The sequence below is a fragment of the Mesoplodon mirus genome (genome assembly GCF_964341445.2).
Source record: "Mesoplodon mirus genome assembly, chromosome: 5".
Taxonomy (NCBI): Eukaryota; Metazoa; Chordata; class Mammalia; order Artiodactyla; family Ziphiidae; genus Mesoplodon; species Mesoplodon mirus.
This window is the reverse complement of record NC_138980.1, coordinates 69286860-69310341: the sequence shown is the minus strand read 5'-3', so window position 1 is coordinate 69310341 and position 23482 is coordinate 69286860. Positions and strand designations below refer to the sequence as shown.

The 23482-nt window shown below is 43.8% G+C and overlaps 1 protein-coding gene across 1 annotated transcript in view; it reads right to left on the bottom strand.

Moving 5' to 3' along the window:
• The window catches only part of KLHL3 (kelch like family member 3), a gene marked incomplete at both ends in the record, with an annotated part of 109948 nt that overhangs the window by 15503 nt on the left and 70963 nt on the right, over positions 1 to 23482 (bottom strand). Inside the window, 4 exons of the mRNA XM_082621730.1 lie at positions 147 to 344; positions 769 to 886; positions 13670 to 13819; positions 17936 to 18052. Of these exons, the coding sequence (XP_082477856.1) occupies positions 147 to 344; positions 769 to 886; positions 13670 to 13819; positions 17936 to 18052 (583 nt within the window). The remainder of the gene's footprint in view (positions 1 to 146; positions 345 to 768; positions 887 to 13669; positions 13820 to 17935; positions 18053 to 23482) is intronic.

Sequence of the window (23482 nt, the reverse complement as noted above, 5' to 3'; positions counted from 1 at the left end):
ACAAGCTGGGAGAGGAGGAAGGATGGGTATGTTCTTAGGGCAGTAGCTACAGAGGGACCAGCAGTTGGCCCAAGAGGTGGCTGACCAAACCAGGGTTGCATGGAAGGTGTGTCCTAGGCTGGATGGGGACTGAGTCCGGGACCTACCAGTACTGCCATCAAAGCCCCCGACGGCGTAGAGCAGGTCGTTGAGCACAGCTGCTCCCAGCGTGCTCCGGCGCTCCTGCATGCTGGCGATGGACGTCCACTGGTCCTTCACCCCGTCGTACACGTCCACTGTCCGCACACGCAGTGAGCCATTGAACCCGCCCACGGCGTACACGTGGCCAGCCATGAACACCACACCTGAGGCACAGGAAACCAAGGCATCAAGGTGATCTCAGACAGCTGATGACTCACGTTAATGAGTGACAATGGGGGAACGAGGCAGGCATGTAAATAATTCACCACAGAAGGTGATCTCCAACTTTAGATATTTGGAAGTCACTATGGGACTCACTGGATTTCTTCTCACATTTGCATTTCTAGTTTTGTTTGATTCAAGCAAGTACTTGGATTAGCCTGAAGTCCCTAAGCACATGAGAACTGACCCCAGAAGGTGCAGCTAGAAACTGTGCAGGTGGGGAAGGGAAAGGAAGGGAGTGTGGAATGCACAGATGTTTTTGGAAACAAGGAGCAGGACTGTGGCACCCAGTAGAGACCTGCGGTGGCAGCAGTGGTGGGGCGGAGTGGAAAGGCAGCCTGCACACCGGGAGGCAGTGCGGCTCACCTGCTCTGCATCTCCTGGAGGGGAGCTCAGCAATCTGATCCCACCGGTCCTCCTCAAAATCATAGCACTCCACACTGCGGATGGCCTTGGGTGCCTGGCCGCCAACCACGATCATGACCTCCAGAAAGACAAGTGGACATTAGCTGGGTCTCCCCAACATCCAGATTCACGGGTCATCAATCCTTGTTACGTCCACATGCTCACTGCCCAGGGTCCGTGGATGATCTGAGATGCCAGTTTACAGAGCTACATACATGAAGGTGCTGCCCCTAATCACCAACAGGTCTGAACATTCAAGAAAAGTCTAACGAGCATCTTCCCACAGAAAAACAACCATAAAGTCTACGTTTCCCAAGTGCCCCTGCTCAGGGCTGTGTTGGGGGTATAGCCACTTGGGGCATCTTCTGCAATCTGCGTGTCCTTAAGCACTGGGGGCAAGGGGACTAAATTTTAAATCAAAATAAAATATTCCCATATATATATCAAACTATGAATATATTTTGGAATAGAATACAGAATTTGGATGCATTTTTAAGATAAAATTAATTCAAAAATATTTCTGAATGCGTAGATTATAGGGAGCACTTATTCACTGCAGTATGGGGAAAAATTTGCAAAACACCACTTTGTGGTGGTCACCACAAAAATGCATGTAACTGATGATGTTCTGAAAAAACAGTGTTATAGTATTATTTCCACAAGTAAGGTAGTAGCTACCACTGCCAGTCATCTTGTGAAGTATGTTGTCATCTGTTTGTCACCACAACACTGCAAGGTAGATATTATCATCCACATTGACAGGTCAGGAAAGTAAAGCTCAGAGAACATAGGTAAATTGCCCAAGGTCACACAGCTAAGAGCAGCAGAAGAGAGACTGAGAGCCAAGTGCACCTAACACGGGGGTGAGTGCAGCCCCACCTCTCTCCTGCTCCAGAGACAGGGTCTATGCCAGGACAGCTCACTACACCGTGTTTTTCAAACTGCAGGTCACATTTCATTGGTGGGTCACTAGATCAATTTAACAGGTTTCAACCAGCATACTTTTTAATAGTACAGCACAGAAAATATAGTAAGGATGTTATTTCATGAAATATTTGTTCTGGTTATACACACACATATATATCTCCTAGAGAGCAATTTAAACATATTTCTTAGCGTAGGATGTAGTATTTAAAAAAAACAATGACAGCCACTGTTCTGGCTGCAGCAACAGAACTTCAGCAGTTCACTGTGGTATCCCCATTGCTGTGACTTTTGTCATGTGTTATTAATAAATAAAAATTAAAGCACCAAAGTTAACGATAGTTTACATATGTCAGTAAGTCTACAAATTCATGGCTGTCCCCACAATGACTTCACTCTCACTCACTCATTCCAAGTTGCCTTAAGTGGAGAGAAAGGGATAAAGTCACAGGCAGACAATCAATATAAGTCACAGGATCTTCTCATTATCTGTGGCTTGTCTATTTACCACAATGTTTCTCAAAGTTCAGTGTGCATCAGAATCCCCTTGAGGGCTTGTTGAGACACAAATTGCTGGGCCCTACCCCACAGAGTTTCTGATTCAGTAGGTCTGAAGCGGGACTGAAAATATGCATTCTAACAAGTTCCCAGTTGATGCTGATGCTGCATTTCCAAGAGTCATACTTTGACAACCCCTGTTTTAACCCACAAACATAGAGATTTCCTGATGATGTGCCATCAACCATTTCTGCCGTTATAATTATCATAGTGCTCTTTGCTTCCCTGCAAAGCATATTTGGGGAGAAAAGTGATCATCAAAATCTGTGAGCGTGGGCTTCCCTGGTGGCGCAGTGGTTGAGAGTCCACCTGCAGATGCAGGGGACACGGGTTCGTGCCCTGGTCCGGGAAGATCCCACATGCTGCAGAGCGGCTGGGCCCGTAAGCCATGGTCGCTGAGCCTGTGCATCCGAAGCCTGTGCTCCGCAACGGGTGAGGCCACAACAGTGAGAGGCCCACGTACCGCAAAAAAAAAAAAAAAAAAAAAAAAAATCTGTGAGTGCATAGGAGTACACCCCTCAGCTGAACATTATCCATCATATAGGGAGACAGGTATAGGGCTGACAATCATTGCTCAAGATCAATTACTTATGACCCAAAATTCTAGATTCAGCCTCACCTACTGCCCATGTGGGTGGTAACTGGTCATCAGAGTTATGGGCGGTCACTGGTCATCAGGGTTAGTCTATAGCGCTTCTGTGACCGAATGTAAGTGACCAATGTTTAAAAACTCAGAATTCCGTTCTGACTTCTGGAACATGCCAAAGGAACCCAGGACACACAGTCCAGACTTAGAGCTGTTGTTGCCTCCATAAATAAATGTTCTGCATTTGACTTTCCTCTGCTCAGAAGGTCCACTGCTCTGTGTCAAGAGCAGCCCTTTTCAGAGAGATGCAGAATTCTACATTCCTTCCCATTTGTAATTCTTTGCTTAGATAGGCATCCATGAACAGTTCAAGGGGGATGTTAATGAACACAGCCTCTTGGCAAACTTCAGACAATGCCCAACTTATTCCTCCAGGGCTGAATGACCCGCATTCATAAACATACCTAGAACTTGTACTGTCTTTCTGGTTTTGAGTTGGTAAAGTTGAAATGAAGTCAAACCATTACAAGGATTTTCTTTGAAATCTGATTTTGGGGCTAACTGAGAATAAAACTAGTTTTTAGTTTTCTTTCTGCGGTGACATCAAGTACCCAACACCCTCTCCTTGAAACACTCTTCCCCCATCTGATCCACGCCCTCTCAACACCTGCTTATCTTTCAGGTCTCAGTTTACACGTCACTTCCTCCAAGAGGACCTCTCTGACCTCCAAAGCTGAGTTACAGGTCGTTCTCTGAGATCACATATGCCCTGGGGTCTCCCACTAAAAGTGCTCCACGTTGTGCTGTAACTGTCCAGTAACCTTGTCTCCCTTCTAGACAGTGAGCCCTGCCAGCGCAGAAAAATGTACCTGCCTCAATCACCAAGATAACCCTAGGGCCCTAGGGTACCAGGTAAAAGTGACGACTCAAATATTTATTTGGAATAAAGAATAAATGAATAGTAAAGACCACATGCAAAGAGTTAAATGAAAAAATACACAGTTACGGGGCTTCCCTGGTGGCACAGTGGTTAAAAATCTGCCTGCCAACGCAGGGGACTCGGGTTCAAGCCCTGGTCCAGGAAGATCCCACATGCCGTGAGGCAACTAAGCTCGTGCGCCACAACCACTGAGCCTGCGCTCTAGAGCCCATGAGCCACAACTACTGAACACATGTGCCACAACTACTGAAGCCCGCGTGCCTAGAGCCCGTGCTCCGCAACAAGAGAAGCCACCGCAATGAGAAGCCTGCACACCTCAATGAAGAGTGGCCCCCCCTCGCCGCAACTAGAGAAAGCCCACATGCAGCAACAAAGACCCAACACAGCCAAAAATAAATAAATTAAATAAATTTTTTAAATTAAAAAAAAACACAGTTAAATTAAAAAAAAAAAAAAAACACAAGCTAGAATGTCTCTTTCTTGGGTTAAAACATGTTAGACACCAGATTACAATTCCGGGGACAGAATTTGAGAAAAACAAAAAGAGAAAGAGAGAGCTTTTCCCATCTTTTGACTCAACCACCAGAAGCCTGTTTATTCTTTGCATAAGCTATCAAGGCTTCTTCTATAAACAAAAAAGGCAAAGCTTCAGGGGACTTAACCATGTCCCAGAAACCATCTTCCGCCAGGGTAGGGAGGTACATTCATATTGGAGAAAATCCAGCACTCATCTCTGAGAATTTTCATAGTAACACAGAAGCGATATTATAGAAATGCAAAAAATTTAATGTTAAAGTAAAACCTGCATAGAAAGACAAAAAAGTTACAGAACAAGGTTTTCAAAATAAACTTGCCTTTGAGCTTATAAAACCACTGGTGAGAGACGACTTTTAAAATTCCAAACTTGTACAATAATCTGGGAAGAGCAATTATGAGGTTTCGTGGGAGTAGGACCGTTGGTTTCTGAAAATGTGGAGGTAGCTCAAGACAGAGGGAGGAGTAGGTATACTTTCTCATTCTCTCGTAGACATAAGAAGTCCAATTTCTATGGCAGGTCTTACAAAAAGCCATCATACAAGGAGCACTACGGTCATCACTGTGTAATTGTACAGCATAAAAAGAATAAATTTCCTATCTTGACTACTAACAGATGGTTGTTTCCATAGATACCTGATTTTAGCAACCAATCAGACAAAAACGAGTATTCCCCAAAGTCTACATGTATTACGTCTCTGAAACTGTAAACCTCTAGCTACTCAAGTCTCTTCTTGTCAGGGCAAGAAGAGACTTGAACCGTTCTTTCTTGCAAGCCCACATTTGACATTTCCAGAAAAACTCAGGCCCAAAGACTTCAATAGGCATATTTCTTTCTTCCCCTGACACCTCTAAGTCCCACTTTACTAAAGATGTGTAATGTCTTTAATAGAAATTACTGAATCAAATCAGCTTATTAAATGATCACTATGTTTAACATTTATCCTTCAAGGTAACCCTGAGTAAGAACTACCGGTGGTCATATGGGAATCATAAAATACTAAAGAACTAGTTCCAGGCTAATAATTATGCTAGACCAAACATAACCTCATCACACTCAAGGACAGCAATGTACTTGGGAGCCCTGCAGGGCACCCAGGGTCCTGACCCCAAGTCTCAGTCATCACTGTGTTAAAGGCTGCAGACCTCTTGGTGAGTGGAGAGTTCTGGGTGACACAACACTGGTGAGCCAGACTCGACTGTGCGGGGCATGGCTACTGGACCACTCCCAAGGAAAACACTCTCATTTTAGAAAGTCAAATGGCCATTTACTTTAGGGACATTAGTGAGACCATGTAAAGACTACCTGATTCCTTGGGAAGGAAATTTCACTCCCAGCATAACGAGATGGTTTTTTAAAAAACATTTAACACTGTTTCTTTCACTTGGATGAGTCTGAACTCCACCAGTGTGACTGTGGCAGTGCAGGCATGTTGGTCCCTTCTCACAACATGACAATTGCTCTGTGTCTGAGAGCCATCAGGTAGCAGAGACTAGCCAGGGGAAGGGCAGGAAGTGAACAGCGCAGAGCTTTCCAGCCCATTTGTGCATCAGGAGCCTAACCCTAAGTCATTAGACTCTGCACTCAGGGGAGTGGAATGACCCAGGCTCTGCACACCTTGTTCATCAGGCAAGAGTAGAGTGTGTGTCCAAACTCTCTTCCATGACCGGTGAGCTGGGCAGAAGGCAGGCCCAGCCAGTCGGTCCCTCGGGCCAGGGCAGGAAGCGAGAGTCTCTCTTACCCTGGTGCGTGGGGCCGCAGGGCTAACACCAAAAATTCATCCGAAGGAGCATGTCGAGGTCGAGGCAGAAGACTTGTCCCAGCAGGTTCTGAGCAACAGGTGCTCCAGGCAAGGACTGACAGCCAAGGTGTATGGACCATGAGGGGTGAAGAAGCAGCAGTGCGGGAGCAAGACCCAGGGAGGAGAGCGGGAGTGGGAAATGGACTTTGGAGTCAGACACACCTGCGCTCAAATACCAGCCCCGTCACTAACTAGCTGTGTGAACCTGGGCAGGCACTTAACCTTGCCAAGCTCACATCCATCACCTAAAATATCAGGATAATAGGATGTTTCTCCCATGGGTGTCAGGAGACTTAAATGATATAAAGCATTTAGCACAGCGTTCGGTAAACAGCACACACTAAATGTTAACTTCTATTATTAGATCAACACCAGCATCATTACTACAGTTTAAAGCAGCTGCTAAAACAGATTCCCAACAAACGGTAGAAAAGGACGCTTATGATCTGTGAACAGGAAAGTGAGCACCAGTAATTCCAGGTATAATGACGGGGTTTTTTCAGGACCCCAGGGTCTTGCCTGAGTCCATTTAAAGGACCGAGATGTGGGAGGAGCAGTGTCCATCCATGGGCCTGGCCCAGGTGAGAAGTCATCCTACCCACCCTGCCAACAGCCTTGTTTCCAACACTGTCTTCTGAAAGCAGGACAGACCAACTCAGGAGGAAGCCACCCACTTCCAACCCAAATGGCTTTTTGGTGTCATTTTAAAGAGTTGAATAAAGATGTCAACTGCACTGAAATGACAGTGAAAAGTGCCAGATTCAGTACCTCTCCAAAGGGTTTATTTGCATCTTCCTGGAACCTCATTTCTCTGCTGCCATCTGCAGCACAAGGTAACGCAGGAGTATCGTGAGTGGCTGGGAGACAGCCCCTGGTTGTCCATGGCAACCCAGCCTCAGGGAAAGTGCTGGGTGGTGAATTTGTGGGAGCCCAGATGATGCTATTAGCTGTTCTGGCTTGAATATGTCAGTATGATCAATGCATATATGGCACAAGAAAAAAACACCCTTCTTAGCCTCTGCAGCTATCTCAAGGCAGAGTCTTGTTTCTTTCAGGGAGGAGGTTTGGCTGGCAAACAGGTTCTCTGCTGAGAATTGCTGAGAACAATGTGCAAATCTCTCCCCACCCCTTTGTTTCTCAAAGTCAGCTCTGTCAGAAAGCCAACTTGGACTGAATTCATGAAAGCACAAGCCAGCTGGCCCTTGGAATTCCTGTGGCCACTCCTCCAAGTAGCCCCATTGTCTCTCAACTTCTCTTCTTCCTCCTTTTATTTGACCACTTGTATATTTCTACCTTACTTTCTCAGAGGGACTTCTTAAAAGTCCTCAGAGGGTAGGAATCAGGTTTCTTTCTACCCAGTACTCAGCTAAAATGCTTTTGTGAAATGTGGAGGCAAGGTCTGAAGTCAGTCAGCCTGAACTTAAAACTCAGCTTAGCTATTTACTAGCTGTGCTTCCAGATACATCGCAAATTCTTTGATATTCCTCCACTCAAGACATGGAACTTAATAACCACCCCCTCCCTTGAGTGTGGGGTAGACTTGCTGACTCGCACCCAGGAAATAAAATACAGCAGATGTGATGGGACATCACTTTGAGAGAAGGTTATTTAAAGACTACAGCTTCTGTCATGGGCGTGCTCTCTCATTCTTTTGCTGTAGAATCACTCACTCTGGGGAAGCCAGCTGCCATGTCATGAGGACACCCGAGCAGCTTATGGAAAGGCCTGTGGGGTGGGGAACTGATACCTTACAAGCAACCACAAGAATAAGCTTAGAATCAGATCCTCCCCAAAGAAGCCTGGGGGTGACTGCAGTCACAACCAGCAGCTCGACTACAACCCCACGAGAGGCCCTGGGCCAGGATGACCCAGCTAAGCCTCTCCAGGATCCCTGCCCACAGAAACTAAGATAAGAAACGTTTGCTGTGTTAAGCCACCAAGGTTAGGGTAATGTGAAATGCAGAAATTGATAACTAATACACAGCGAGTAGATGACATAACCTGAGATCCAATTTCCCCACGTGTAAAAGGGGGATAATGACAATTTTGGAAATCCTATTAGATAATAAATGTAAATCACTCAGCTTAGCGCTTGGCACGTACTCAGCAATTAGACCTGCTACTATCATCTTTGTGGGGTTAGTATCATGTCATGGTCAAAAGCAAAGACTTTGAGTTGGCCAGACCTATAAAGAACTCTTACAACTCAATAATTAGAAAATAATTTTTTAAATGGGGAAAGATTTGAACAAAGACTTCACCAAAGAAGACAAACAAATGGCAAATAAGCACACGAAAAGATACTCAACATCATTAATCATTAGAGAAATGCACATTAAAACCACAGTGAGATACAACCACATACCTACTAGAATGGCCAAATATTTTTTGAATAGATAATACAAGGAGTGGTGAGACAGTGGAGTAACAAGAACTCTCGTACATTGCTGATGGGAAAGCACAATGGCACAGTGATCTTGAAAGACAGTTTAGCAATTTCTTAAAAAGTTAAACTTACAGTTACCATTCAGCCCAACAATCCTACTCCCAAGAGAATTTAAAGTATTTACCCAAGAGAAATTAAAATACATGTCCACACAAAAATCTGTAAGTGAATGTTCAAAGCAGCTTTATTTGTAATAGCCAAAAACTGAACACCCAAACGTCCATCAGCCAGTAAATGGATAAACAAATTACAGTAAATCCATACAATGGAATATTCCTTAGCAATATAAAGGAATTAACTCTCAATACATGCAACAACATGGATGAATCTCAAAAACATGATGTTAAGAGAAATAAGGCAAGCTCAAAAGGCTACATATGGCATAATTACAATACATTTATGACATTCTAGAAAAGAGAAGACTGTAAGGACAGAAATCAGATCAGTAGCTGTCAGGAGCTGGGGGTGGGAGAAGGCGCTTGACTGCAAAGCAGCACAAGGGAACTTTTTGGAGTGATTAAAATATTCTATATTTTGATGAGGATGGTGGATATATGACTGCATGCATTTGTCAAAATTCATCAAATTGCATCCCTTTTTAAAAAGAGCAAATTTTACTGTGAATAAATTATTGTACCTCAATAAACAGGAATTTTAAAAAATATGGGATGTTGATAATGAGGAAAGCTACGCATATGCGGGGGCAGAAGGTATATGGGGAATCTCTGTACCTTCCCCTCAATTTTTAAAAAAATATTTATTTATTTACTTATTTATTTATTTGGCTGTGCCGGGTCTTAGTTGCAGCCCACGGGATCTTTGTTGCTGCATGTAGGATCTTCATTGTGGCACAGGAGATCTTTAGTTGCAGCATGTAGGCTCTTAGTTGCGGCATGCGGGACCTAGTTCCCTGACCAGGGATTGAACCCAGGCCCCCTGCACTGGGAGCGTAGAGTCTTAACCACGGGACCACCAGGGAAGTCCCCCCCTCAATTTTGCTACGAATCTAAAACTGCTCTAAAAATATAAAGTCCTAACTTTAAAAAAAAGAAGTAAATGTATTAGAAATGCATCTCAATGAGATGAATGAGATATTATAGAGCTTTAATTAAAGAATATTTTGATGCGAAAGAAAAAAAAAGAAAGATGAAGGGAAGGAAGGGAGGGAGGGAGGGAGGGAGGAAGGAAAAATAGGGGGAGGGAAGGGAAAAGAAAGAAAAGAGAAAAGAAAAGGAAGAGAAAGAAAAGAATCTTTTTTTATCTGCCACCAAAACGTGAAAACCTGTCCCTGAAGGCAGTTTGGTACAAGACTTTGGAGTGGAACAGACCTTGTTCAAACCCCAGCTCTGCACTTACTAGCTGTATTACTGGGCAAGTTACTTAACCTCTCTGATTAAACTCTGTAAAGTAGGGATATGACTAGCACTGACCTATTATTATCATGATTTAATGAGATAAGGCACTGTCCATAATCCTCAAAGTGACACTTCCCCTCAGCACACCCCACTCCTCAAACCCACAGTGGAGATCTTGTTAATTCAAGTGCCCACACAATGGTGACAGGAGTAGAGTTTGAGAAGCAGCGTGGACAATATAACCTTAAATCATTTAAGGATTAAAGCTGGGGGAACAATGAGGCAGAGAGCAGCAACGCCTTTTTTTAAATTCCTTCAACAGATTCAAAGGAAATCATGGTTCCAGTCGCCTGCAGAAGGCCATGTGCTCAGAAACCTAAACATTTTCATTTGGAAAATAAATGGTCCCTAAGGAGTAGAGGCAACAGGGGGACAGCTTTGGCCTCCTGAAACAGGGGGTGGACTCTTCTCAATTATAGACTCAGTATCTGGGAAGGGACACAAGGTATGTTGCAGAGGTGGGGAGCAGGGGGGTGGGGGGTGGGGGAGGGTTGTCTCAAGCATGCTTGGTCCAGGCTCAGATACAAACTTGGCTTTGATTTTCAAAACTGTCTTTTCTTGGGTGTATGCGGTAAAAGCCAGACATGGAGCCTAGAAAAGGAGAGGCCACTGGGTAGGGTCACCACACAAAGAAAATGGGCCAGCTCTGCACCATTTCCTTAGCTCCAGAATACACTCCCCAGGAAAAGACGTCATTAACCTGATATTAGATAGGATGAGAACCTCAGTTTTCAAAGAGAAAAGTCACAGACAAGCAATAAGGCCAGCTGAAAACCCGGGATATAAAAAAACCGCCTGCACACAAAACAACAGTGCACCTTAGAATCAATATTCTCCAGACACAAAGTTGGTAGAAATTTAGATCATAATGAAGGTGATATTCAAGTCCATGGGAGAGAGAGATTATTTAATAAGATAACTTTGAGGCAACAGCCTCATGACCTGCAATACAAATAAACCTGAATTCCTACCCTCACTCTTTACACCAAAACAAATTCTAAGTGCATCAAAGATTCAAACATAAAACAGAAATCATAAAAGTACTTGAAGAAAACACAGAGTATTTTTTTTTTAAATCTCAGAGCAGGGAAAACATTTCTAAGCAAAACCTAAGCTATAAAGCAGAAGATAGATTAATTTGACTACTTATTATTTTTCGAGATTCAAAATGTTACAAACAAGTTTAGAGACAAGCTACAAACTAAGAAAAAAATATGTAAAACACATACAAGGGCCTAAACTCTTTAAAAAGAGCATGTAAAAACCATTAATAAAAAAAATACAGTCTAACAGAAAAATGGGCAAAGGACATCAACAGGGAATTTCCACACACCCCAAATATACAAATGCCAATAATCCTTTGAAACCAAGATTAATCTTACTCACAATTAAAGAAATGCAAACCAAAACAAGATGCCATCTTTTAAAGCATATTTGACACATATATGTTTAGATATTTTAAGAAATGGAAATTATTGCAAGGCCCATCAATAGATGACAGTTACATAAATAATAGCACATAAATATAATTAAATGCCATGCACCTATTAACAATTTAAATGCTGTTTTTACCCACAGTGATAACATTGAATATAGTCTGTAGCATCTGGTTGAGTAGGAGAAAAAGATTTCAATCTGTGTAGCAAAAGTCCATTTATCTAAAAGTGTGCAGTTTGACCTATTTGTGAATAAGTGCACAGAGATATGTCTGGAAGAAAATTCATCGAAATGATAGCAGTGACTGTCCCTGGGTGGAGGGATTTCAGGTGATTTTTACTTTATTTTGAAATCCTTTTAATAATCTATAATGAGCATACATTTCTATAATCAAAGAAAGCTAAGTTATTTTCATTTTGAAAAATGTGAAGAAGTTTTGATGCAATGTTCCAACAAAACAAAACGCATCAACATGCAATAAGGCAAATGGTCCCAAGGCTGAGACCCATGCCCTGTGGCTGCCCCTCCTAGCTGGCACTGTGCAACAGGAGGCAGACAGGTAGGTAAAAATCAGGTTTACAAAGGTGGAGCAGGTACAGGATGGTAAGGGTTCAAGAACAGGTTTGGAGCGGGAGAAAGACTCAATTCAAAACCTGGTTCCAGGGAGCTTCCCTGGTAGCACACTGGGTAAGAATCCGCCTGCCAATGTAGGCGACAGGGGTTCGAGCCCTGGTCTGGGAAGATCCCACATGCCGTGGAGCAACTAAGCCCATGTGCCACAACTACTGAGCCCACGTGCCACAACTACTGAAGCACGTGCACCTAGAGCCCATGCTCTGCAACAAGAGAAGCCACCACAATGAGAAGCTCACACACCATAACAAAGAGTAGCCCCCGCTCACCGCAACTAGAGAAAGCCCGCACGCAGCAGTGAAGACCCAACGCAGCCAAAAATAAATAAATAAAATAAATAAATTTATTAAAACAAAACAAAAAAAAACCCTGGTTCCACCACATTAGCTGTGTTGACTTTGGGCAAGTCAGTTAATCTCTCTGACCCTCAGTTTCCTCCTTCCTGAACTAGGATAACTGCCTCTACTTTCTATGCGATATCTTCAGCTCACTGCTTGGTACACGGTAAGTACTCAATAAATGTCAGCTGCTTATATTATTATCTGGGACATTTGTAACCTTTGTTCACATTGCAACCACTATGTTCTCCATGATCTGGGGTCACAGAGCAGAGTGGAGAGAAGCAAACCTCGGAAAATCCAAATATCTGGTCTTGGACAACATGCTTCTCCAGCCCCGTGAAACCCTTCCTGGAAGCAGCAGGCGAGGAGTAAGGCAGCCAACCACAAAGAGCAAGAGAAGGACAAGGCAAGGACCTAGGTAATTCCTGGGTGCTGCCTACTTGTAGTGGATGAGCCAACACGACTCATTCCTCTCCTCTACCCTTCCTCCTGGGTTGGCTGGGACCTCCCCCTAGACTTCATGTTAGGATCCTGGAAAGATGACTCGAATGCCAAGGTAGAAAGGCCTTTAGAGACCATCTAGTGCAGCATCCTTCATTCTACATGTGAGGAACCTGAGGACCACGGAGGGGAGGGGACTTGCAGGGAACCAGAGAGCCAGTACCCAGCACAGACCTTCCATCATGGTGTCACCTCCTACGCTCATCCTTCCCTCCCCCTGCATGCCCCCTCACACGCTCTCATTTCCCCCATATCTTTCCCCCACTTCCTTACCTGTAGGACTCCTTAAGGGCCCCTTTCTCCTCTGGCAGCCCTAATTGTCCCTTATGGCTCTGTGGTGAGGGGAGAAACCAGACTAGGACTGTTCTGACTCAAAGAATGGCCTAGAAAGAGGACTGCTGTGGCCGTCACTACATCAAGACCCACCCAGCTACTCCTCTGCTTCCACAAGAAACAGAGCCCAAACCATGGTGTAAAACAGGAAGGGAAGAAGAAAGAGACCTGAGTTATTCACAAACCTCCCTGGTGACAGTGAAGGTTACCTTGAAACTCTTAGGAAAGGAAGACCCCAGAAGAGAGAGGTACCAGCAGATTCATGAGGAACTAGCAGACTCCATCTCCTAGGTGGTAAATACAACCGAGATGCAGGGCAGCCATGGGTGAGGAGAGACGTGGAGACAGGAGTACAAGGCCATTTTCCCAGATTACAGTTCTAACTCTTGGCAGTGACTGGGCTGGGGCTTACCTTGGGCAGGCTAACTGGAGTCCTGGGCTTCGTCCTTGGGTTTTTAATCAAGAGCCTCTGATCCAGAGGGAGCAGATGATATTTCATGGCCTCGATGAGGAAGTCCTTACAGGTGTTGTTATTCTTTATCAAAGCTTCTTCTTCAACTGTCTAGAGGTAATAACCCATAGGTGATCCTGGTGCAGAACTCGGCCCCATTTCCCAAGCCATCTCCCTGGGCTGAGTCATTCCTGTACTCTCACACTCATTCGTTCCCACACCGCACCATCTCAGACCCTAAGACAAAGGTCCACAGAGTTACAGCTTAGTGCCCACCTCCTGCATCTCAAGAGCACAATGGAGTAAGTGATTAAGCTCTGGCATCAAGCAGATAGGGATACAAATCCCAGCTCTACCATTTAACTCCTCTGATCCTCAGTTTCCTCATCTGTAAGATGTAAGATGGGTGTATTAAAGTCCCCCACAACCTCACAGGTTGTGTTTGTTTGTTTGTTTACAGGCTTAACGAAATTATGCAAAACAAAGACAACTGATTGTCCCTAAAGCTTCTTTCCACATGCCTTCTGGTTGGAACATATTATAATGTTTAAGGCAAATGGTCAGATATTTGAGAGAAGGAGAGGGAGGGAAAGAGGAAAATGGTGGGATGCATCAGCCAACCCTTGGAGGCACTGGGTATAATAAGGTGATATTCAAGAAGAAGAATTCATATTCATTATCTTACAGTGCAAGCCTCAGAGAGAAGTGTCCAGTGAGGCACCCTCCAACAGAGCAGTGGTATCAGAGCAGAAAGAATGTCCTGCACAAAAGTCCCACCAACTGACCTCCACTTGGACCCCATCTAAGCTGGGGCTGTGGCTTCTTCATGCCTTATTCTAGAGCCAAGGACTTAAGCAGGTGCTCAGCCTAAATATTTCACAAGCAAAGCTAAGGGTGAACCATGCTGGTATCTCCACGCTTGGGCACAGGTCAGATTGCTACGTGGCATATCTGTAAGGGGTAGTGTGGTCTTTGGAGGCTACTTCATGTCTTCTTTGCTGGAGTGTTTGGGAGCTGTTGGCAAGGTCAGTTCCATTCAGCAGCTAACAGTGATTGAATGTCTCCTGGTTGGGCAGCTCTGTGCTGGACCCCGGGGAGAAAATGATGCACAAGGCAAAGGTTCTGACCCAGAGGCCCTCAGGTCCAGTCAGAGAATGAGAAGGGCCTCCCCACCTCAATTATCTCAGCCCTCAAGCTGTCATGCACAGGCCTGGCTGAGCTGCTCCTGGGTCTCCCACCTGTAACTAGGAATGGGAATGTGGCCAGGGCCATCACCTGCTGGGCAGTGTTGGAGATGGCAGGAAAAGAAGGATCAGTGAGGGCGCCTCTGTTATCTCTGGACACCTCCTTCCCCACAGACTATCCCCAGGGACACTCCGTTTTCTTGGAACGTTTTGCTCTCTCCTACTGAGGGATTGAGGCAGGTAGGGACAAATCATGAACGTTTGGGGTCAGTTAAAAATGAAAAAGGGTGGGAGAGGATCTCTTTAAAAGCTTGGGAAGAAGGAAAAATGCATGAATAGCTACTTCTCCCAAAGAACTCACTTGGCTTGAATGAAAAGCTCCCTGAGAGAGTTAGTACTTCATGGGTACAGAGTTTCAATTTGGGATGATGAAAAAGTTTTAGAAATGGATATGGTGATGGTTGTACAGCACAGTGAATGCAATTAATGCCACTGAACTGTACATTTAAAATGGTTAATAATGATGAAGTTTATATTGTACATATTTTATCACAAGGACAAATTTTTTTTTTTTTTTTTTTTTTTTTTTTGCGGTATGCGGGCCTCTCACTGTTGTGGCCTCTCCCGTCTCGGAGCACAGGCTCCGGACGCTCGGGCTCAGCAGCCATGGCTCACGGGCCCAGCCGCTCCGCGGCATGTGGGATCCTCCCGGGCCGGGGCACGAACCCGTGTCCCCTGCATCGGCAGGCAGACTCTCAACCACTGCACCACCAGGGAAGCCCACAAGGACAAATTTTTAAATAAGATATAGCATATTATACACTTGGTACAATATTTGTAAATATTTAATAAAAGCCTAATAAATGTTAGCTATTAAAAGAAAACAACAACAACAAAACACTCCCCCAGACGTCAGTGTTGGTACAGGTCTGCCCAGAGCTTTCCTTTCTCTCAGCCTCCTCCTCTACCATCAGCCATCCCCAGTGGTTAGACTAGTTTGACGTTTCAAGGTCAAATGAGTGTTTTTTTGGGGGGGGTTGTTGGGTTTTTTTGTGTTTTTTTTAACATCTTTATTGGAGAAAATGAGTGTTAATGAAACATCTCCTTCCAGAGGTGTTCTGAAAAAAAAAAAAAAAAGGGCTTCCCTGGTGGCACAGTGGTTCAGAGCCCGCCTGCCGATGCAGGGGACACAGGTTCGTGCCCCGGTCCGGGAAGACCCCACATGCCGCAGAGCGGCTGGGCCCGTGAGCCATGGCCACTGAGCCTGCGCATCCAGAGCCTGTACTCCACAACGGGAGAGGCCACAACAGTGAGAGGCCCACGTACCACACACACACAAAAAAGTCCCACACAACAGTTCTCATGCACATTGTCTCTGACCTCCTTCTTCTCCAGATCTAAACCTGACCTTGCCCTAATAACCCAGGAACTATTTCCTAAAGTCTTCATTAAATTTCCATTGTGGGCACCTGACAGAGGTTGTGCATAGGGGTATCTAAAGCCCCTTTAGCTTTCTCCAGAACCCAAGTCCACAAGCCGCCCTTCCTCCTTGTGAAAGTGAGACTGTGCTGGAGGCCAGGTGTCTGCCTTCACCGGTGGTCAGGCACTACTCAGGATAGTGGGAGGTTTGGCTCTGACATGGGGAGCTCAGGTGGGTTCGGTGCCTGTGCTTAGGGGGCCTCTCCTACACAAAGGATGTGCGGCCACCAGGTGGCAGTGGTGCCATCCAAAGTGTAAAACGCAGGGCACATATGAAGGCTTGAGAATATACGCCCTGGCCCCTGAGAAGAGGGCTACGGTTCAGAGATTCAGAGAACATTCCACTGACTCCTAAGGCCTGTGATCAACAGCATCACAAGCTGAGGGCTTTATAAGTGCTGGTAAGGATACTCTCTCCCGCTACTACCAATGGTAGCAGTGGTCGTGAAGACAATAGAGATATCACCGAACACAGGGTTGTAGGCTTTACATGGTTTATCTCATTCTATCCCCAGATGACCCTATAAGGGCAGGGGCTATTTTCTCCAGATGAGAAGACAGAGGCTTAGCAAGGTTGAGGATTCGCCCCGTGTCTTACGGTCAAGAAGTGACAGAGCTCGGCTGCTGGGCTGCTGAACCTACTCTTATCCTGGCTTCACATCTGCCATTCCTCCCAGAGACTTCTTGAGGACGGCTGAGGGCTGGCCTACTGCCTTGGCACTTGTTATTTATCTATTTAAGTTTTATCCTCTACCTGCCTGGAAAACATCTAATGCCATTGACACTACAAAGTCAAGTCATGTAAAATATACAAACAGAAGAGAAAGTACTAAAGGTGGCACCTGCTTAGGGAAGGTGGGTGGTCTAGAGCCAGATAGACTTGGATTTGAATCCTAACCCTGCCACCTACTAGCTGGTGACTCCAGATAAATCCCAACCTCCATAAGCCTCAAAACCCACATTTGTAAAAAGGGGATTTTAACCTCTGCTCACAGGGTTGTTACAAGGATTCAATGAGAAAATATGTGGCACCATGCTTTAGAGGAAGCAGATGCAGTATGCATTCCAGGCACTTGTGAAGAGCTGGTTTTTACAGTCCTGAATTGGGCCCCAAGTTGCCCAACACAAAGGCAAAAAGGGAGCATAGAAACATGATGGAAATGACCCTTTTTGCTTCAGTCCTGTACAACAAAAGCAGCTAATAACTTCTGTTGAACATGTGCTATCCCCAGCTCCATGCTAACACCTGAACCGCATCCTTACAACTCCTCTGGTCCTCACAACAACCCTGCTGGGCTCTAGTATAATTTCCCTTCTAGAGAAAAAGAAACTGAGGCTTAAAGCTAAGTAGAAGAGGAGGAACTAAACCTAAGTGTCTCATTCTCAAACCTATGCTCTTAAACCTTACACTACCATGCCTCACACTGAACCCAGTGGGTCGGTGCCCTCACTCCACAGAAAAAACCCATGAAACTCGCCACACCATACAACCGGGGTTGCCCGCTGCTACTCCTAGGAGGCCTGGGTGAGCAGGGAAGCGCTTGGTTCTTCACATAGCACTCACCTGGACAAGGTAATCCCTCGGTAAGAGAGGGAGACGGACGTGTTCCATCAGCTTTGCCATGTGCTCTAAACGGGTTTCTTTCTCGTAATTGATCCATGAAATCACAGCTTCAAATACCTGTAAGGAAAATCAACACAGGTAACTTTTGCAAACAGACAATAACTTTAAACAGCTTTCAAACAACTTCCTCAACCTGAAAAAAGAAAGAAAAGTTACAAGTCATCCACAAAGGTGTTTAAGCTAATTTAAACACCTTTAAATTTAATACTTAAAATAAAACAAAAACACCAAGTCTCTACTCTCTGACGTCAGAGAGTGCTCTCTCTCTCACACACACACACACACAGGTACGCTAAGAAAAACCTGCAACCCCAAACACAGAATCATCAAGGTTCATCGCAAAACAAAAATCAATTCCAATAGTTACCTCAGGGTAGAAATACAGAGCAGTAACTCTGAACCAAATTTTACAAAGACTGTCCAAGAGGACCAGAAGCCCTGGGGGCAATGTCATCATCCCCATCACACACCCCCGTCTCTTCATCTATCTCCTATGTTCATTTAATGCAGAATAAAAACAATAAAGATATCCTCTGCAAAAGCTGGCTGTAATGGTGAATGTGACACTGAATGACAGAAAATGGCAAAAATTTCTCCTTGGGTCAGACCTCTCCTTTGAGGAGAGATTTCATTTCTATACAAATCAAAATGGGGCTTGGAACCAAAAAGGGGAATCTATGGTTTGGATGTTTGCCTTACTCAAGGTTAAGTTCAAATTCAAATTCTGCACCACCATATACACAGAGACACATAAACTTCAATGTTGGTAAGACAGTGGGGAAACCACCACTGTTAATGGTGGCACAGTGTTTGAGAGTCCGCCTGCCGATGCAGGGGACACGGGTTCGTGCCCCGGTCCAGGAAGATCCCACACGCTGCGGAGCGGCTGGGCCCGTGAGCCATGGCCGCCAAGCCTGCGCGGCCGGAGCCTGTGCTCCGCAACGGGAGAGGCCACAACAGTGAGAGGCCCTCTTACCACAAAAAAAAAAAAAAAAAAGAAGGGAAGGAAGAATTTGGCAATATCAATCAAAAATTCAAATGTGCATATCTTTGACGTAGAAATATCACTTCTAGAGCTCTAGTCAACAAAAACATTCACAAAAGTGGTGCAAGAATACGTGTTCCAAGATGTTTGCTGCAGCGTTTTTGTAACAGGATAAAAAAGGAAACAATCCAGAATCCACTAGTGGAGAAATTATTAAACTAGTATCAATACCATGGGATATTTTCAGCTGTTAAAAAACAATAATAACAATAACAACTAGTAATAAGACAAAACACTTTTTGCGCCAGAAAGCAAGAAAGTGCTCAAAGATTAAGGGGGACACAACGAACAGACACAGAGCGAGCTAGATGGTGCTTTTTCATTGCTGACGTTTGGGACAATTTAAACATCAAAAATAATAATGAAGAAATCAGTTCTGCGCTGACTGGGAAGGGGCCAAAGGAAACTTCTTCTGGTAATGGATATGTTCTTTATCTTGATAGGGCGGGAGCTATGTAAGCATATGCATTTGTCAAAATGAATCTAATTTTACACTTAATATCTAAACATTTCACTGTGTGTAAATCGTACCTCAATTTAAAATACTTTTAGTTAAAAGAAAAGGATAGTAATGAATCATAATCCAAAGAATAAAAAAAGAATCCATGAGTCCGTAAGGACACTTTAAAAAGTGTGGGAAGGGCTGCTCTTCCCAGAAAAATGTTTTCTAATAAGGTAAAAAGGATGACAGAATAAGAATAACATTGTTTTGCAACCACCAATGTAATAACTGATTCAGCAAAGATTGTCCATAGATGCTGAAATCATTGGGTGAAAAGTTGTTGGGAAAAAAGATATTCAAGGTTCTCAAATTGTCACCTGACAGATTACTTATTCACTACATGGGGAGAGTGGGGGAGCTTCAAATGGGTATATCTGACAGATATCACCTTTAACAAGTGGTCAAAGTCAGCACCACTAATAAATAGGACAAATTTATATTATTGTGTTAGCCAAAAAGTGCCTTCGGTTTTTAAGTAAAAATAAAAGACACATTTTTCATTTTCACCAACAACTTTATTGAACAACATATTCACCATTTTGTTCCACTACCTTCTGACATTTTTCAGGCAACTTCATAATTGTATCTTCCCAAAACTTTGTATCTTTTTGAGCACAGAACTGTTCCAGGTGCCTTTTACAGTCTTCCAGGGAATTGAATTTTTTTCCATTAAGAGAATTTTGTAAAGACCTAAATAAATGGAAATCCGAAGGTGCACTGTCTGGTGAATACGGCTGATGAATCAGAACTTGCCAGCCAAGCTGTAACAGTTTTTGCCTTGTCATCAAAGAAACATGTGGTCTTGCGTTATCCTGATGGAAGATTATGCATTTTCTGTTGACTAATTCTGGAGGCTTTTCGTTGAATGCTGTTTTCAGTTGGTCTAATTGGGAGCAGTACTTGTGGGAATTAATTGTTTGGTTCTTCCGGAAGGAGCTCATAATAGAGGACTCCCTTCCAGTCCCACCATATACACAACATCACCTTCTTTGGATGAAGACCGGCCTTTGGTGTGGTTGGTGGTGGTTCATTTCGCTTGCCCCACGATCACTTCCATTCCACGTTATTGTACAGTACCCACTTTTCATCGCCCATCACAATTTGCTTTAAAAACAGAAAGTTTTCATTACGTTGAAGTGGAGAATCACATGCAGAAATGTGGTCAAGAAGGTTTTTTTCGCTTAACTTATGTGGAACCCAAACATCAAAGCTATGAACACAACCAAGCTCATGCAAATGATTTTCAACACTTGATTTGGGTATTCGAATAAGTCAGCTCTCCCACGTAATACAATGTTGATTGTTCTCAATTAATGTCTCAATTTGATCGCTATCAACTTCAACTGGTCTACCCAACCGTGGAGCATCGTCCAGCGAGAAATCTCCAGCACAAAACTTCACAAGCCACTTTTGACATGTTCGATCAGTCATAACACCTTCTCCATACACTGCACAAACCTTTTCTTGCATTTCAGTTGGTTTTTACCTTTCTTGAAATAAGAAAGCATAATATGCCGAAAATGTTGCTTTTTTCCTTCCATCTTCAATATTAAAATGACTACACAAAAATTCACCAATTTTGATGTCTTTTTTTTTAATGCATGCAAATATGCATGCTGTCACAATACAATCTAACAAAATTGTTTCAAATGAAGTTAAAGACAACTAAGTGGGACTTCCCTGGTGGTCCAGTGGTAAAGAATCCGCCTTCCAATGCAGGGAATGTGGGTTCGATCCCTGGTCAGGGAACTAAGATTCCACATGCCGCAGGGCAACTAAGCCTGCGTGTCACAATTACTGAGCTTGCGCGCCTCAACTGGAGAGCCTGCGTGCCACAAACTACAGAGCCCACATGCTCTGGAGCCCGAACGCCACAACTACAGAGCCCATGCACCTTGGAGCCCATGCACCACAACTAGAGAGAGAAAAAAATCCACATGCCACAACTAGAGAGAAGCCCACGCGCTGCAGCAAAGAGCCCTCATGCTGCAACGAAAGATCCTGCATGCCTCAACAAACATGCCATGGGCCGCTACCAAGATCCAATGCAGCCAAAAATAAATTTTAAAAATAAACAAATAATAAATCTTAAAAAAAAAGAAAAACAAAAAACTAAGTGCTACTAGAACCATCTTATGGAAAAAAACAAAAGAACCTTTTGGCCAACCCAATACATTCCTGAATGTGATTTAATGAGAGGGAAACAGCATCCCCTAGGTAGTATTCTTTCTAAATGTTTAACCTGAATCTTACAGTGAGGAAACAATCAGACAATTCCATGTGTGGGACACTCTACAACACAGGTGTCCTGGATTCTTCAAAACTGTTAGCATTATGAAAAACACTTAAAAAAGAAAGAGGCAGGGAGACAGTTCTAGATTAAGGGGATTTAGAGACATGAGAACTAAATGGGAGGCATGATCCTTGTTTGAATCATGTATTAAGAAGAAACAACCATGAAAGACTTCTTCTGAGACTGTTAGGAAATCTGAATGCTGACTAGATATTTCTTTGGTATGATAATGGTTTATGGCTAGAAAAGGGAATTTCCTTGTTCTTAGGTGGTGCAAGCTAAAATACTTAGGGGTAAAGTGTCATGATGTCTGCAATTTACTGTCAAATGGTTCAGCAAAATAAAAGATTAAATAGAGAGAGAGAGAAAGAGAAAGCAAGTGAAGCACAACGTTAACAAATGGTGAATCTAGGGAAAGAGTATATGAATGTTCATTCTTTCCAACTTTATTATAGGTTTGGAATTTTTCAAAATAAAAAGTGGAAGGGAGAAGAAAAGAACACAACCAAACTGGTGTAAATGATTTTCAGTGCTTGATTTGGATATTTTGAGTATGTCAGCTATCTCCCACGTGGTATAACGTTGATTGTTCTCAATTAATTTCTCGATTTGATCTCAATCCTACAACAAAATTTACAATTTCAAAATTCAAAGTTGAAAGCTGTATCTCCTGGGGTGGGTAAAAAAAAACTCCAATTTTTCTTACCCTAACTATATTTTTGTGTGTATTGATATGTTAATAATGCTTTGGCCCTATTTCCTAAACATATACTTAAGTCAGGCTAAGCATACTCAGATTGAACAAGATATCAGGAAGGAATCCATCAGAAAGGAAAGGGAAGGGAAGGGAAGAGAGATGAGTGGAATGGAACAGAAGGGAAAGAGCAGTATGTATGTATAGTTTGCTACCATTTCTATATAAAATAACCTATATGTGTACAAACATAGACACACACACACACCATGGAAATTCTCCTTGTCTAGTTCATTTTTTAAAATTATTAACTGTCACAGACCTATGTGTCTCACCCTTATCACATTATTTTGTAAACAGTTGTGTGTTTCTTCAAGTAGCCCTTAAGATCCCTGAGAACAGGGACCTTGTCTTACTTGCTGGCGCATAACACACACTCAAATATGTTTTAATGAATGAATGGACAAATGAGTTCAGAATAAGCATGTAAGCAGGCTGGAACAGACAGCAGGATTGGGGAAGCAGAGGCTGGTATCTTGGTGGGGAGGGCAGAGCCAGGCCACAGACCAAAGGATGCTGGAGACTCCTTGCTTTTGCTGTGTTAGGAGGTGGGCAGCCATGGTCCTGTTCTGCCCTGCACTGTGGTTACCCACACTTCCTTCCACTTCCCTTTACTGGACTGTAACTCCTGCAGGGTGAGAAGTGTACCAGCTCTGTCTCTGCACTTCCTGCCACTGAGCACAATGCCAGGCACAGAGCTGGTGACTGGTTCAGAAAGCTTTCATGAAGAATGAGCTGCAAGGCCTTGAGTAGGTGGGATTTACTGATCACGCCCTTCCCTGTCAACCAGCTTAGTCTTTGTTATAAAAGCTGCAAAGCAGGCTGAGTCTAATGACGTTGATATTTAACCTTATCTTTATTTTTGGCTTGACTTGTCTAACTGGTTCCACTCA